Source organism: Salmo salar, unplaced genomic scaffold (assembly GCF_905237065.1).
Source record: "Salmo salar unplaced genomic scaffold, Ssal_v3.1, whole genome shotgun sequence".
Lineage (NCBI taxonomy): Eukaryota > Metazoa > Chordata > Actinopteri > Salmoniformes > Salmonidae > Salmo > Salmo salar.
In genome coordinates this window covers 154,108-165,867 of record NW_025548236.1, presented here as the reverse complement: position 1 = coordinate 165,867, position 11,760 = coordinate 154,108, and the positions used below count along the sequence as shown (strand labels likewise).

General features: G+C 42.8%; 2 protein-coding genes across 2 annotated transcripts; both read left to right on the top strand.

Annotated features, from left to right (window-relative positions):
* Nucleotides 1-1,498: 1,498 nt before the first annotated feature.
* On the top strand, nucleotides 1,499-2,082 carry LOC123732796 (vitelline membrane protein Vm26Ab-like). The gene is made up of 2 exons (XM_045712073.1): nucleotides 1,499-1,544; nucleotides 1,679-2,082. The coding sequence occupies exons 1-2, from the start codon at nucleotides 1,499-1,501 to the stop codon at nucleotides 2,080-2,082; spliced, it is 450 nt and encodes a 149-aa protein (XP_045568029.1).
* Nucleotides 2,083-4,207: 2,125 nt separating this feature from the next.
* On the top strand, nucleotides 4,208-6,187 carry LOC123723665 (cAMP-responsive element-binding protein-like 2). The gene is made up of 3 exons (XM_045712071.1): nucleotides 4,208-4,436; nucleotides 4,638-4,835; nucleotides 5,138-6,187. The coding sequence occupies exons 1-3, from the start codon at nucleotides 4,422-4,424 to the stop codon at nucleotides 5,255-5,257; spliced, it is 333 nt and encodes a 110-aa protein (XP_045568027.1). The 5' UTR covers nucleotides 4,208-4,421; the 3' UTR covers nucleotides 5,258-6,187.
* The last annotated feature ends 5,573 nt before the right edge of the window (nucleotides 6,188-11,760 follow it).

The following is an 11,760-nucleotide window of genomic DNA, read 5'->3' as shown; positions in this document are numbered from 1 at the left end:
GGCTCAGATATACAGTAAGCTGCTCTGTAGCTCAGATATACAGTAAGCTGCTCTGTAGCTCAGAAAAACAGTAAGCTGCTCTGTAGCTCAGATATACAGTAAGCTACTCTGTAGCTCAGATATACAGTAAGCTGCTCTGTAGCTCAGATATACAGGAAGCTGCTCTGTAGCTCAGATATACAGTAAGCTACTCTGTAGCTCAGACATACAGTAAGCTGCTCTGTAGCTCAGATATACAGTAAGCTGCTCTGTAGCTCAGATATACAGTAAGCTGCTCTGTAGCTCAGATATACAGTAAGCTGCTCTGTAGCTCAGATATACAGTAAGCTGCTCTGTGGCTCAGATATACAGTAAGCTACTCTGTAGCTCAGATATACAGGAAGCTGCTCTGTAGCTCAGATATACAGTAAAGCTGCTCTGTAGCTCAGATATACAGTAAAGCTGCTCTGTAGCTCAGATATACAGTAAAGCTGCTCTGTAGCTCAGATATACAGTAAAGCTGTTCTGTAGCTCAGATATACAGGAAGCTGCTCTGGCTTCGACGGGTGAACAAAGCTCATTCTTTCAGAGGAGAATTAATGTGTGACACTGCCTCCAACACACAAAGGGGAGATTAAGGCTCTGTCCTTACATCCTGGTATTCAACACCCGGGTCGGCCCGCCGCAAAACAACATGAAACGTCATCCTATTCCTTATATAGCGTACTACTGTTGAAAGAGGGCCGATAGGGCGCTAACGTAGGGAATTAGGGTGCCATTTTGGAATGCAGTTTCCCATGTCCAGGTGTACATGCCCACTGTACTGGGCAGCCAGGCTCTTCAGTCTTCGGGCTCCCCTGGGCCCCCAGGAACTTCAACACGAAGGCATTGTCCGCACACTACATTCAAGCTGAAAAAAAAGGTGGCACAAAACACAATTTGATTTACAAGGGGAAAGAGAGAGAGACGACACTTTTCAAATTGAGGGAGTTTCACCTGTCAGTGACTAGCCGATACCGACGGCCATGTTGCCAACTGGAACAAAACCCGTCGTATCACGACGTCGACATCTCTCTGATTTTAGAAAACACCTGTAACGGCGGTCGTTCAAACCCGAGACCAAGGTGCAGCGGAGGATGTGTTCATCTTACAAGATTTTAATAACCCGAATGAACACTAATACAAAAAATAATAATAACAACAACACCGACCAGCAACAGTTCTGTCAGGATACAAACTAAACAGAAAATAATTCACCCACAAAACCCCCCAAAAAACAGGGCTGCCTATGTATGACTCCCAATCAGCAACGACGATCTACAGCTGTTCCTGATTGAGAGCCACACACGGCCCGAAACACCGTATCACACGCCAACATAGAAAAAGAAACCTAGAACGCCCACCCATGTCACACCCTGGCCTAAACCAAAAATAGAGAACAAAAAAAAAAAAAAAAAAAAACCCTCTCTCTCTATGGCCAGGGGGTTACTATGACAACACCTTAAAGTGTCCCGTTACTATGACGACGTTATTATGTTCCTCCTCTTCTGCAGTTCTGATCATCAGTCAGCGGTGTAAACAATCTGGGATCGGGTCCAAACCCTGACTGGGCCCCGAAATTATATTTCTTCATTATAAATCACGGAATGAAGGACATGCGATTTACAATTACTGTTATGTTTCACCCTGGTTAATCCAGAAACCCTAGGGTTGCTGCACCGCTGCCCTGCTGCCCTGCTGCACCGCTGCCCTGCTGCCCTGCTGCACCGCTGCCCTGCTTCCCTGCTGCACCGCTGCCCTGCTGCCCTGCTGCCCTGCTGCCCTGCTGCCCTGCTGCACCGCTGCCCTGCTGCCCTGCTGCACCGCTGCCCTGCTGCACCGCTGCACCGCTGCACCGCTGCCCTGCTGCACCGCTGCCCTGCTGCCCTGCTGCCCCGCTGCCCTGCTGCCCTGCTGCCCTGCTGCCCTGTCCTAGACTCACTATTAACCCAGAACCCTAGCCCTGCTGCCCTGCTGCACCGCTGCCCTGCTGCCCTGCTGCACCGCTGCCCTGCTGCCCTGCTGCCCTGCTGCCCTGCTGCCCTGTCCCAGACTTACTATTAACCCAGAACCCTAGCCCTGCTGCCCTGCTGCCCTGTCCCAGACTCACTATTAACCCAGAACCCTAGCCCTGCTGCCCTGTCCTAGACTCACTATTAACCCAGAACCCTAGCCCTGCTGCCCTGCTGCCCTGCTGCCCTGCTGCCCGGTCCCAGACTCACTATTAACCCAGAATCCTAGCCCTGCTGCCCTGCTGCCCTGTCCCAGACTCAATATTAACCCAGAACCCTAGCCCTGCTGCCCTGTCCCAGAAGGAAAGAAATTCCACAAATTAACTTTTAACAAGGCCCACCTGTTAATTGAAATGCATTCCAGGTGACGACCTCATGAAGCTGGTTGAGAGAATGCCAAAAGTGTGCAAAGCTGCCATCAAGGCAAAGTGTAGCTATTTGAAGAATCTCATTCTTCCGTTGTACCCAATGATTTATGAAAACTTGCTTGGTAGGTCGATGTCCTCATTGTGGTTTTACAGACGTGTTTAATACATTTCATGTACACACTTTATTTGAATATTTATGAAATTAATATTGTTATATTTGGTAGCACTTATTTGTTTTCACCCGACTCCCCATTTGATGCGTGGAACGGATGTGGGTGGGGCTAGGTCTACATAAGGGTGCTAATTTAAAAAACTCACAAGAGGTCTGACGAAGGCCGTGAGGCCGAGACGTAAGATCAGCGATGGGTTAAAGATCAGCGATGGGTTAAAGAGAGCAGCGATGGGTTAAAGATCAGTGATGGGTTAAAGATCAGCGATGGGTTAAAGATCAGCGATGGGTTAAAGATCAGCGATGGGTTAAAGATCAGCGATGGGTTAAAGATCAGCGATGGGTTAAAGAGCAGCGATGGGTTAAAGAGCAGCGATGGGTTAAAGAGCAGCGATGGGTTAAAGAGATCAGTGTGCGGTTTAAAACAGCCCTTTCCTTCATCCTGTTAAGCAGCTGCACCTGCCAAGAAGATAGCTCAGATGTGCAAGTGCCTTTTGAATTAAGAATCTCAAATATCAAATATATTTTGATTTGTTTAACACTTTTTCTGGTTACTAGACCCTATACATATAGGCTGGGGGAAAAAATGGTTTATACTATTGATGATATCAAACATGGTTTATACTATAGGTGATATCAAACATGGTTTATACTATAGGTGATATCAAACATGGTTTATACTATAGGTGATATCAAACATGGTTTATACTATAGGTGATATCAAACATGGTTTATACTATAGGTGATATCAAACATGGTTTATACTATAGGTGATATCAAACATGGTTTATACTATAGGTGATATCAAACATGGTTTATACTATAGGTGATATCAAACATGGTTTATACTATAGGTGATATCAAACATGGTTTATACTATAGGTGATATCAAACATGGTTTATACTATAGGTGATATCACACATGGTTTATACTATAGGTGATATCAAACATGGTTTATACTATAGGTGATATCAAACATGGTTTATACTATAGGTGATATCAAACATGGTTTATACTATAGGTGATATCAAACATGGTTTATACTATAGGTGATATCAAACATGGTTTATACTATAGGTGATATCAAACATGGTTTATACTATAGGTGATATCAAACATGGTTTATACTATAGGTGATATCAAACATGGTTTTATACAATTGATGATTGTGTTATTTCATAGTTTTGATGACTTCACAATTATTCTACAATACAGAAAATAGTAAAAAAAATAAAGACAAACTCTTGAATGGGTGGGTGTTCTAAAACTTTTAACCGGTAGTGTATATAATTGAGAATATATTACCATAATTATACACATTATAATAACTTGCTCCAGACTGACACTGTCCTTTATACCGCAACGTGAAAACGTTATATGAGCGTTTATAGCTTTATTACGAAGAGATCCTCTCACAGACCCCATTAGATAGAATATTATTTGGTTCCTCCACCCATATTTTCGTAATAGTTGATGGTAGTTGTAGTTTTTATACCCCTGGTATACAGACAAACTTCATTTTGATTGAGTCACGCAAAAAAAACCCAAGTCCCAGAATCCCTAGCGAAGGGGGGGGGTGGGGCTCGGTCTGAAGTTACCACAACAGGAAGCGTCACTGTCGCTAAAAACATTGGAGCAGGAAAAAGTGCAACAAAAACGCTGTCGAACACGAAGCTACAGGAATGTTTTCCTATTTTTAAGAAAATGTGTTGATTTGTGAGATAATATATATTTTTATTTTTATATATATATATATAATCCACAACTTGTCTTCATTTGATCGTCATCCATCTTGAAAACGGTCGAGTTTGCGTCACTAGCAGCCCTCGATAGATAGCTTTGTGTTGACCAAAATGGATGACAGCAAGGTATGTGGTTCTCTGCATTTGTTAAACATGTTTGTAGGCTTAAATCAGTCATGATTGTTCATGCTTTTCTGGTGTATTGTGTTTTGCTTCTCCAACAAGAGGTTAGGTTACTGTAGCTAACTGGTGCACTAAGACTACAGTCTCCGAATAACAAAAAGGCCGCTGTGTATTTATTGTCTTGTTCTGCTGTTATCTCGATAGATGGTGGGAGGTAAAGTGAAGAAACCCGGTAAACGAGGCCGTAAACCCGCTAAAATTGATCTGAAAGCCAAGTTGGAGAGGAGTCGTCAGAGCGCCCGTGAGTGCCGAGCCAGGAAGAAACTCCGGTATCAGTATCTGGAGGAACTCGTGTCCAGCAAGGAGAGGGCCATCTGCGCCCTGAGGGAAGAGTTGGAGATGGTAACTACATCACCCGTTCTTCCTAAATGCACCTGGCTGTTCCCCGTCAATTATCTAAAACCACCACTCATTTGGTGTTGGGGTGAAGAAAATGAAAAAATCCACCATATTTCACAAATGTAGAATTATTTTATTTTACCTGCCTCTTGAATAGAGGCCTAGTCCATCCCGTAGAAACTTCCGGAGACACTGACAGTCACTAATATAGTTAATATTCTAAACAAGCCTCTGTGTCGCTAAATAGATGTTTCCAGACCACAGCCAACTCTGTCATCTAACTCTCTATTTGGTTTCTCCTTCAGTACAAGCAGTGGTGTACAGCCATGGACCAGGGGAAGATCCCGTCTGAGATAAAGGCTCTACTGACGGGAGACGAACAGAACTCCTCCACCAAGACCTCGAAGAACAGCAACCAGAGCTGATGTGTTGGCGGCGCCACACCAGAACTAGTCCGACTGTCCGTTTTTTGTTTTGAGGTGACAGACCCGGGTTATATTCATTATGGGGGGGAAATTATATCAAACGTTGTGCAACAGAAAACAAGGGTGTTCGTGTGTAATACCTACCAGCTCCCCACTTTTTTTATTCGTCCTGTTTGCTTCCGTTTGTTGCCCTAGTGAATATGCCCCAGAGCGAGTCTGTCTGTCTGCTGGAAGGTTCCAGCGCTAGGCAGCAGGTACTCCGTCCATCATGCCAGAACGCTCCACTGTATAAGGCCTCTGTGACGGAGAGTGAAGCGGTGTCTCACCGGTCTGTCTGTTTCAGCCACCCCCCCCCCCCGTCCTCCGTCCTCTAGAGGAGACGTACAGCAACAGAACTGTCTGAGATACATATCATTACTAACGCTGGGGGGGGGGACGACCTTCAGAGTAATAGTTCATATTATTTACAGTCGTAATCCACCTGACTGGCCTGATTTTTATCATGAGTGGTTCACTATCGCAACACTCGGATTCGTTAATGTTAATCATGTCAAATATGTTATTTAGTTACAGCTATAGACCGCCTGTATTTAGGTACAGCTATAGACAGCCTGTATTTAGTTACAGCTATAGACAGCCTGTATTTAGTTACAGCTATAGACAGCCTGTATTTAGTTACAGCTATAGACAGCCTGTATTTAGTTACAGCTATAGACAGCCTGTATTTAGTTACAGCTATAGACAGCCTGTATTTAGTTACAGCTATAGACAGCCTGTATTTAGGTACAGCTATAGACAGCCTGTATTTAGTTACAGCTATAGACAGCCTGTATTTAGGTACAGCTATAGACAGCCTGTATTTAGTTACAGCTATAGACAGCCTGTATTTAGTTACAGCTATAGACAGCCTGTATTATTGCACAGTTTTATTTACATTTCCTTGTCTCAAATGTTTTAGCTTCTACGTGTGAGAATCGAGGAAGCGTTTAATGGTATATGGATGTGAACCCAAGACGGAAGAAGTGAAAGGGTTTTAAGGCTGTGCATTCATCCAAAACAAAAGCAATTACTCTTATTTGACTTGTATTGGTTATGACTCCGTTTTGTATCTGGAGCAGAACTATGCCAACATCCCAAATGGCACTCCGTTCCCTTAAAGTAGTGCACTATGTAGGGAATAGGGTCCCATAGGGCCCTGGTCTAAAGTAGTGCACTATGTAGGGAATAGGGTCCCATAGGGCCCTGGTCTAAAGTAGTGCACTATGTAGGAATAGGGTCCCATAGGGCCCTGGTCTAAATATGCACTATATAGGGAATAGGGTCCCATGCCCTGGTCTAAAGTAGTGCACTATATAGGGAATAGGGTCCCATAGGGCCCTGGTCTAAGTAGTCACTTTGGGAATAGGTCATAGGGTCCGGTCTAAAGTAGTGCACTAGATAGGGCACCATTGGGGAAATGGATCTGGTCTAAAGTAGTGCACTAGATAGGGCACCATTGGGGAAATGGATCTGGTCTAAAGTAGTGCACTAGATAGGAAACCATTGGGGGACATAGATGTGGTCTAAAGTAGTGCACTAGATAGGGCACCATTGGGGGACATAGATGTGGTCTAAAGTAGTGCACTAGATAGGGCACCATTGGGGACATAGATGTGGAAATCTATCCTGAATCTACAGAGGTGATGCTGTAACGACACACAGCACTATATGTTGAATATGTTGGATTTATTGTTTATATATATATATATTTATTATTGGATCACAGAAAGACCTCCCCCCCCTCCCCCTGGTTTTGTAGTGTGATGTTATAGAAGGTATAAAAGGTCTGACGGGCAGAGAGAAATGCTATTTGTCATTTTGTAAAGATGTTCAAGTGTCTTGTTTGTGTGAAAGGCTAGAATGGGGACACGTCCTTCCCAGAACAGAGCCGCCGCTGAAGCGTTGCTCATCCTAGGTTGTATCATGTGGTGTCTAGTCGAGGTCTAGACTAGTTCACGTTCTCTCGCCGTAATGCAGCCAAAATACCTGGTCCTGCTTTGGTTTACAAATGATGATTCTATTGTCCTGAGGTAATTTAAATAAATAAAGACTAATTAATAGACATGAATTCTGTCTGACACTCATTAATATTCATTAATTCTGACACTCATTAATATTCATTCATTCATTCTGACACTCATCAATATTCATTCATTCTGACACTCATCAATATTCATTCATTCTGACACTCATTAATATTCATTCATTCTGTGCTAATGTGATTAGCATGACGTTGTAAGAAACACAAACATTTCCAAGGACAGACATGCCAGCTATGCCAAGGTAACTAAATATAATGCCAGCTATGCCAAGGTAACTAAATATAATGCCAGCTATGCCAAGATAACTAAATATAATGTCAGCTATGCCAAGGTAACTAAATATAATGCCAGCTATGCCAAGGTAACTAAATATAATGCCAGCTATGCCAAGGTAACTAAATATAATGCTAAATATAATGCCAGCTATGCCAAGGTAACTAAATATAATGCCAGCTATGCCAAGGTAACTAAATGTAATGCTAAATATAATGCCAGCTATGCCAGGGTAACTAAATATAATGCCAGCTATGCCAAGGTAACTAAATGTTATGCCAGCTATGCCAAGGTAACTAAATATAATGCCAGCTATGCCAAGGTAACTATATATTATGCCAGCTATGCCAAGGTAACTATATATTATGCCAGCTATGCCATGGTAACTAAATGTTATGCTAAATATAATGCCAGCTATGCCATGGTAACTAAATGTTATGCTAAATATAATACCAGCTATGCCAAGGTAACTAAATATAATGCCAGCTATGCCAAGGTAACTAAATATAATGCCAGCTATGCCAAGGTAACTATATATAATAACAGCTATGCCAAGGTAACTAAATATAATGCCAGCTATGCCAAGGTAACTAAATGTAATACCAGCTATGCCAAGGTAACTAAATGTTATGCTAAATATAATGCCAGCTATGCCAAGGTAACTAAATATAATACCAGCTATGCCAAGGTAACTAAATATAATGCTAAATATAATACCAGCTATGCCAAGGTAACTAAATGTTATGCTAAATATAATGCCAGCTATGCCAAGGTAACTAAATATAATACCAGCTATGCCAAGGTAACTAAATATAATACCAGCTATGCCAAGGTAACTGTATATTATGCTATATGTTATGCCAGCTATGCCAAGGTAACTAAATATAATGCCAGCTATGCCAAGGTAACTAAATATAATGCCAGCTATGCCAAGGTAACTATATATTATGCCAGCTATGCCAAGGTAACTAAATATAATGCCAGCTATGCCAAGGTAACTAAATGTTATGCCAGCTATGCCAAGGTAACTAAATGTAATGCCAGCTATGCCAAGGTAACTAAATATAATGCTAAATATAATACCAGCTATGCCAAGGTAACTAAATGTTATGCTAAATATAATGCCAGCTATGCCAAGGTAACTAAATATAATACCAGCTATGCCAAGGTAACTAAATATAATACCAGCTATGCCAAGGTAACTGTATATTATGCTATATGTTATGCCAGCTATGCCAAGGTAACTAAATATAATGCCAGCTATGCCAAGGTAACTAAATATAATGCTAAATATAATGCCAGCTATGCCAAGGTAACTAAATATAATGCCAGCTATGCCAAGGTAACTAAATGTTATGCCAGCTATGCCATGGTAACTAAATGTTATGCTAAATATAATACCAGCTATGCCAAGGTAACTAAATATAATGCCAGCTATGCCAAGGTAACTAAGACTCGAAATTGAGCTCAGGTGCATCCTGTTTCCATTGATCATCCTTGATGTTTCTACAACTTGATTGGAGTCCACCTGTGGTAAATTCAATTGATTGGACATGATTTGGAAAAGCACACACCTGTCTATATAAGGTCCCACAGTTGACAGTGCATGTTAGAGCGAAAACCAAGCCATGAGGTCGAAGGAATTGTCCGTAGAGCTCAGAGACAGGATTGTGTCGAGGCACAGATCTGGGGAAGGGTACCTTCTTGAATGTCACCAAGAACACAGTGGCCTCCATCATTCTTAAATGGAAGAAGTTTGGAGCCACCAAGACTCTTCCTAGAGCTGGCCGCCCGGCCAAACTGAGCTATCGGGGGAGAAGGGCCTTGGTCAGGGAGGTGACCAAGAACCAGACGGTCACTCTGACAGAGCTCCAGAGTTCCTCTGTGGAGATGGGAGAACCTTCCAGAAGGACAACCATCTCTGCAGCACTCCACCAATCAGGCCTTTATGGTAGAGTGGCCAGACGGAAGCCACTCCTCAGTAAAAGGCACATGACAGCCCGCTTGGAGTTTGCCAAAAGGCACCTAAAGGATTCTCAGACCATGAGAAACAAGATTCTCTGGTCTGATGAAACCAAGATTGAACTCTTTGGCCTGAATGCCAAGTGTCACGTCTGGAGGAAACCTGGCACCATCCCTTCGGTGAAGCATGGTGGTGGCAGCATCATGCTGTGGGGATGTTTTTCAGCGGCAGGTACTGAGAGACTAGTCACGATAGAGAGAAAAGTACAGAGAGAATCCTTGATGAAAACCTGCGCCAGAGCGTTTAGGACCTCAGACTGGGGCGAAGGTTCACCTTCCAACAGGACAACGACACTAAGCACTGTCGTGTCTTTGGCTATGCCGGATTAAGTGATATGACATGCTATTCTATAAAATCCTTTCTCTGTAATTAATATTACCTGATTAAGCTAATCAGGTAGATAATTAACTAGAAAGTCGGGGCACCACGAAAGAATGTTTATAGAGCTGTTATCTTCCGAATAAACTCTTAAAGACCTGGTAATCTCTCACATCAATAGCAGTCAATATTCAATCCTCACCTTGTTTAGTCTCATCTGAAAAACTGGTAAATTCTTGGTTATCTTCACGAACCCTGGCTAACAAGTTGAATCAGCAATACAAAATTGGGTTTAATTATTTATTTACTAAATACCTAACTAATCACACAGAATTACATATACACAGAATGCAAATGATGTCATGCAGAAAACGTCCCTGGTGGACGGAGCCGACATGGCGGCTGGTTACACAAAGGAAAGGGGGTTGGGTTTGAGTGAAAGAGCGGGAAGACTGAGGACCAAAGGGAGAAGAAGCTCTGCTTTCGTAAATACAGAATCTTATGCATTTTAAAATTACCGCCCATTTGGAAAAAGGAAAACGCAATAAATATTTACTCTGAGCTGCGCTTCGGTAGGTTGGTCGTAGATGCTGGCCGTGTCGCCCAAACAGAGATCTTCCTTGTCCTTTGAAGAGTGTCTCTGGTGGTAAACTGTAGTATCTTTGTAGTATCGTGTTGTTTGTTAGAGCAGATCCTTTGTCCGTCCTTTCCTAGCCCAACGTTAGCAGCTGCCGTTGCTAACTCAACGGCTAGGAGGTATCACTTCTGGAGCGAATAAGAGTTCAAAGTCCATACCAAGTTGCCATGCTATATCCTGGCTGGTATGTATTCGAAATTCATCCTTCCGGCATGAAGGTCGTCACCTTCACATTGAAATTCGATGTTAATTTTGTTAGGTTATTATCTGAGGTTGGTTTAGTTCTGTAGGTGGTCTTTGTCCTTTCAACGCGGGAAATGGTAAGTCCTCACGTCCTTGGACCAGTTTATTATCTGAACCCTTCTAACATCCTAATGTAGTCGGGAACAGAAAGGTACGTTCTCGTCAAGGGCTTTAATATATACAGGAGGGGAGAGAAGGGCGTGTTTCATAGTTTATAACCAATGTCTCTTCACATGGGCGGGGCCGCCGAGTGAGCGGAGCTCTAACCTTATGAAAACCCAATTCTCTCATTTGGAAGTTAAAATTACATTTAATCTTTTCACAAATAGTTTCATTTTTTATACATTTAAATTGAACAACAATTCCATGTGAATCTGATAACTAGAGGGTGTATACTTTCCCAGGTACAGTTTATGTCGTCCTGTCATCAGTCATAATGTCTCAGATGACGACCGAACTGACATCCATATTCATTAAGTACCTGGTATATTTCCAACTGGTTCTATTACCGAAATATGGTTCCTTTCCCCCCACTTGTTTGATGTTCCCAGACTCTCAATGTTTAACAAAGGCTATTCAAGAGTCCTTCAGTAGGGTCAGAGAGAGAGAGAGAGAGAGAGAGAGAGAGAGAGAGAGGGGAAGGGAGAAAGGTATTTATGGGGGGGGGTCATAAACCTTAGCCACAGGCCAACGTCATGACAGCACACAGCCAAGACCACGCAGGAGTGGCTTCGGGACAATTTTCTGAATGTCCTTGAGTGGCCCAGCCAGAGCCCGGACATGAACCCGATCGAACATTGCGAGAGAGAACTGAAAATAGCTGTGCAGCGACGCTCCCCATCCAAGTTGACAGAGCTTGAGAAGATCTGCAGAGAAGAATGGGAGAAACTCCTCAAATACAGGTGTTGCCAAGCTTGTACCTCAAGAA

Excerpts from the sequence above, each read along its gene's own strand:
- LOC123723665 (XM_045712071.1), top strand. Across the intron at positions 4,836-5,137 it reads TGAGGGAAGAGTTGGAGATG|TACAAGCAGTGGTGTACAGC; the intron begins GTAACTACATCA and ends TTTCTCCTTCAG.
- LOC123732796 (XM_045712073.1), top strand. The coding sequence starts at position 1,499 with ATGACGACGTTATTATGTTCCTCCTCTTCTGCAGTTCTGATCATCA. Across the intron at positions 1,545-1,678 it reads TTCTGCAGTTCTGATCATCA|AAACCCTAGGGTTGCTGCAC; the intron begins GTCAGCGGTGTA and ends TGGTTAATCCAG.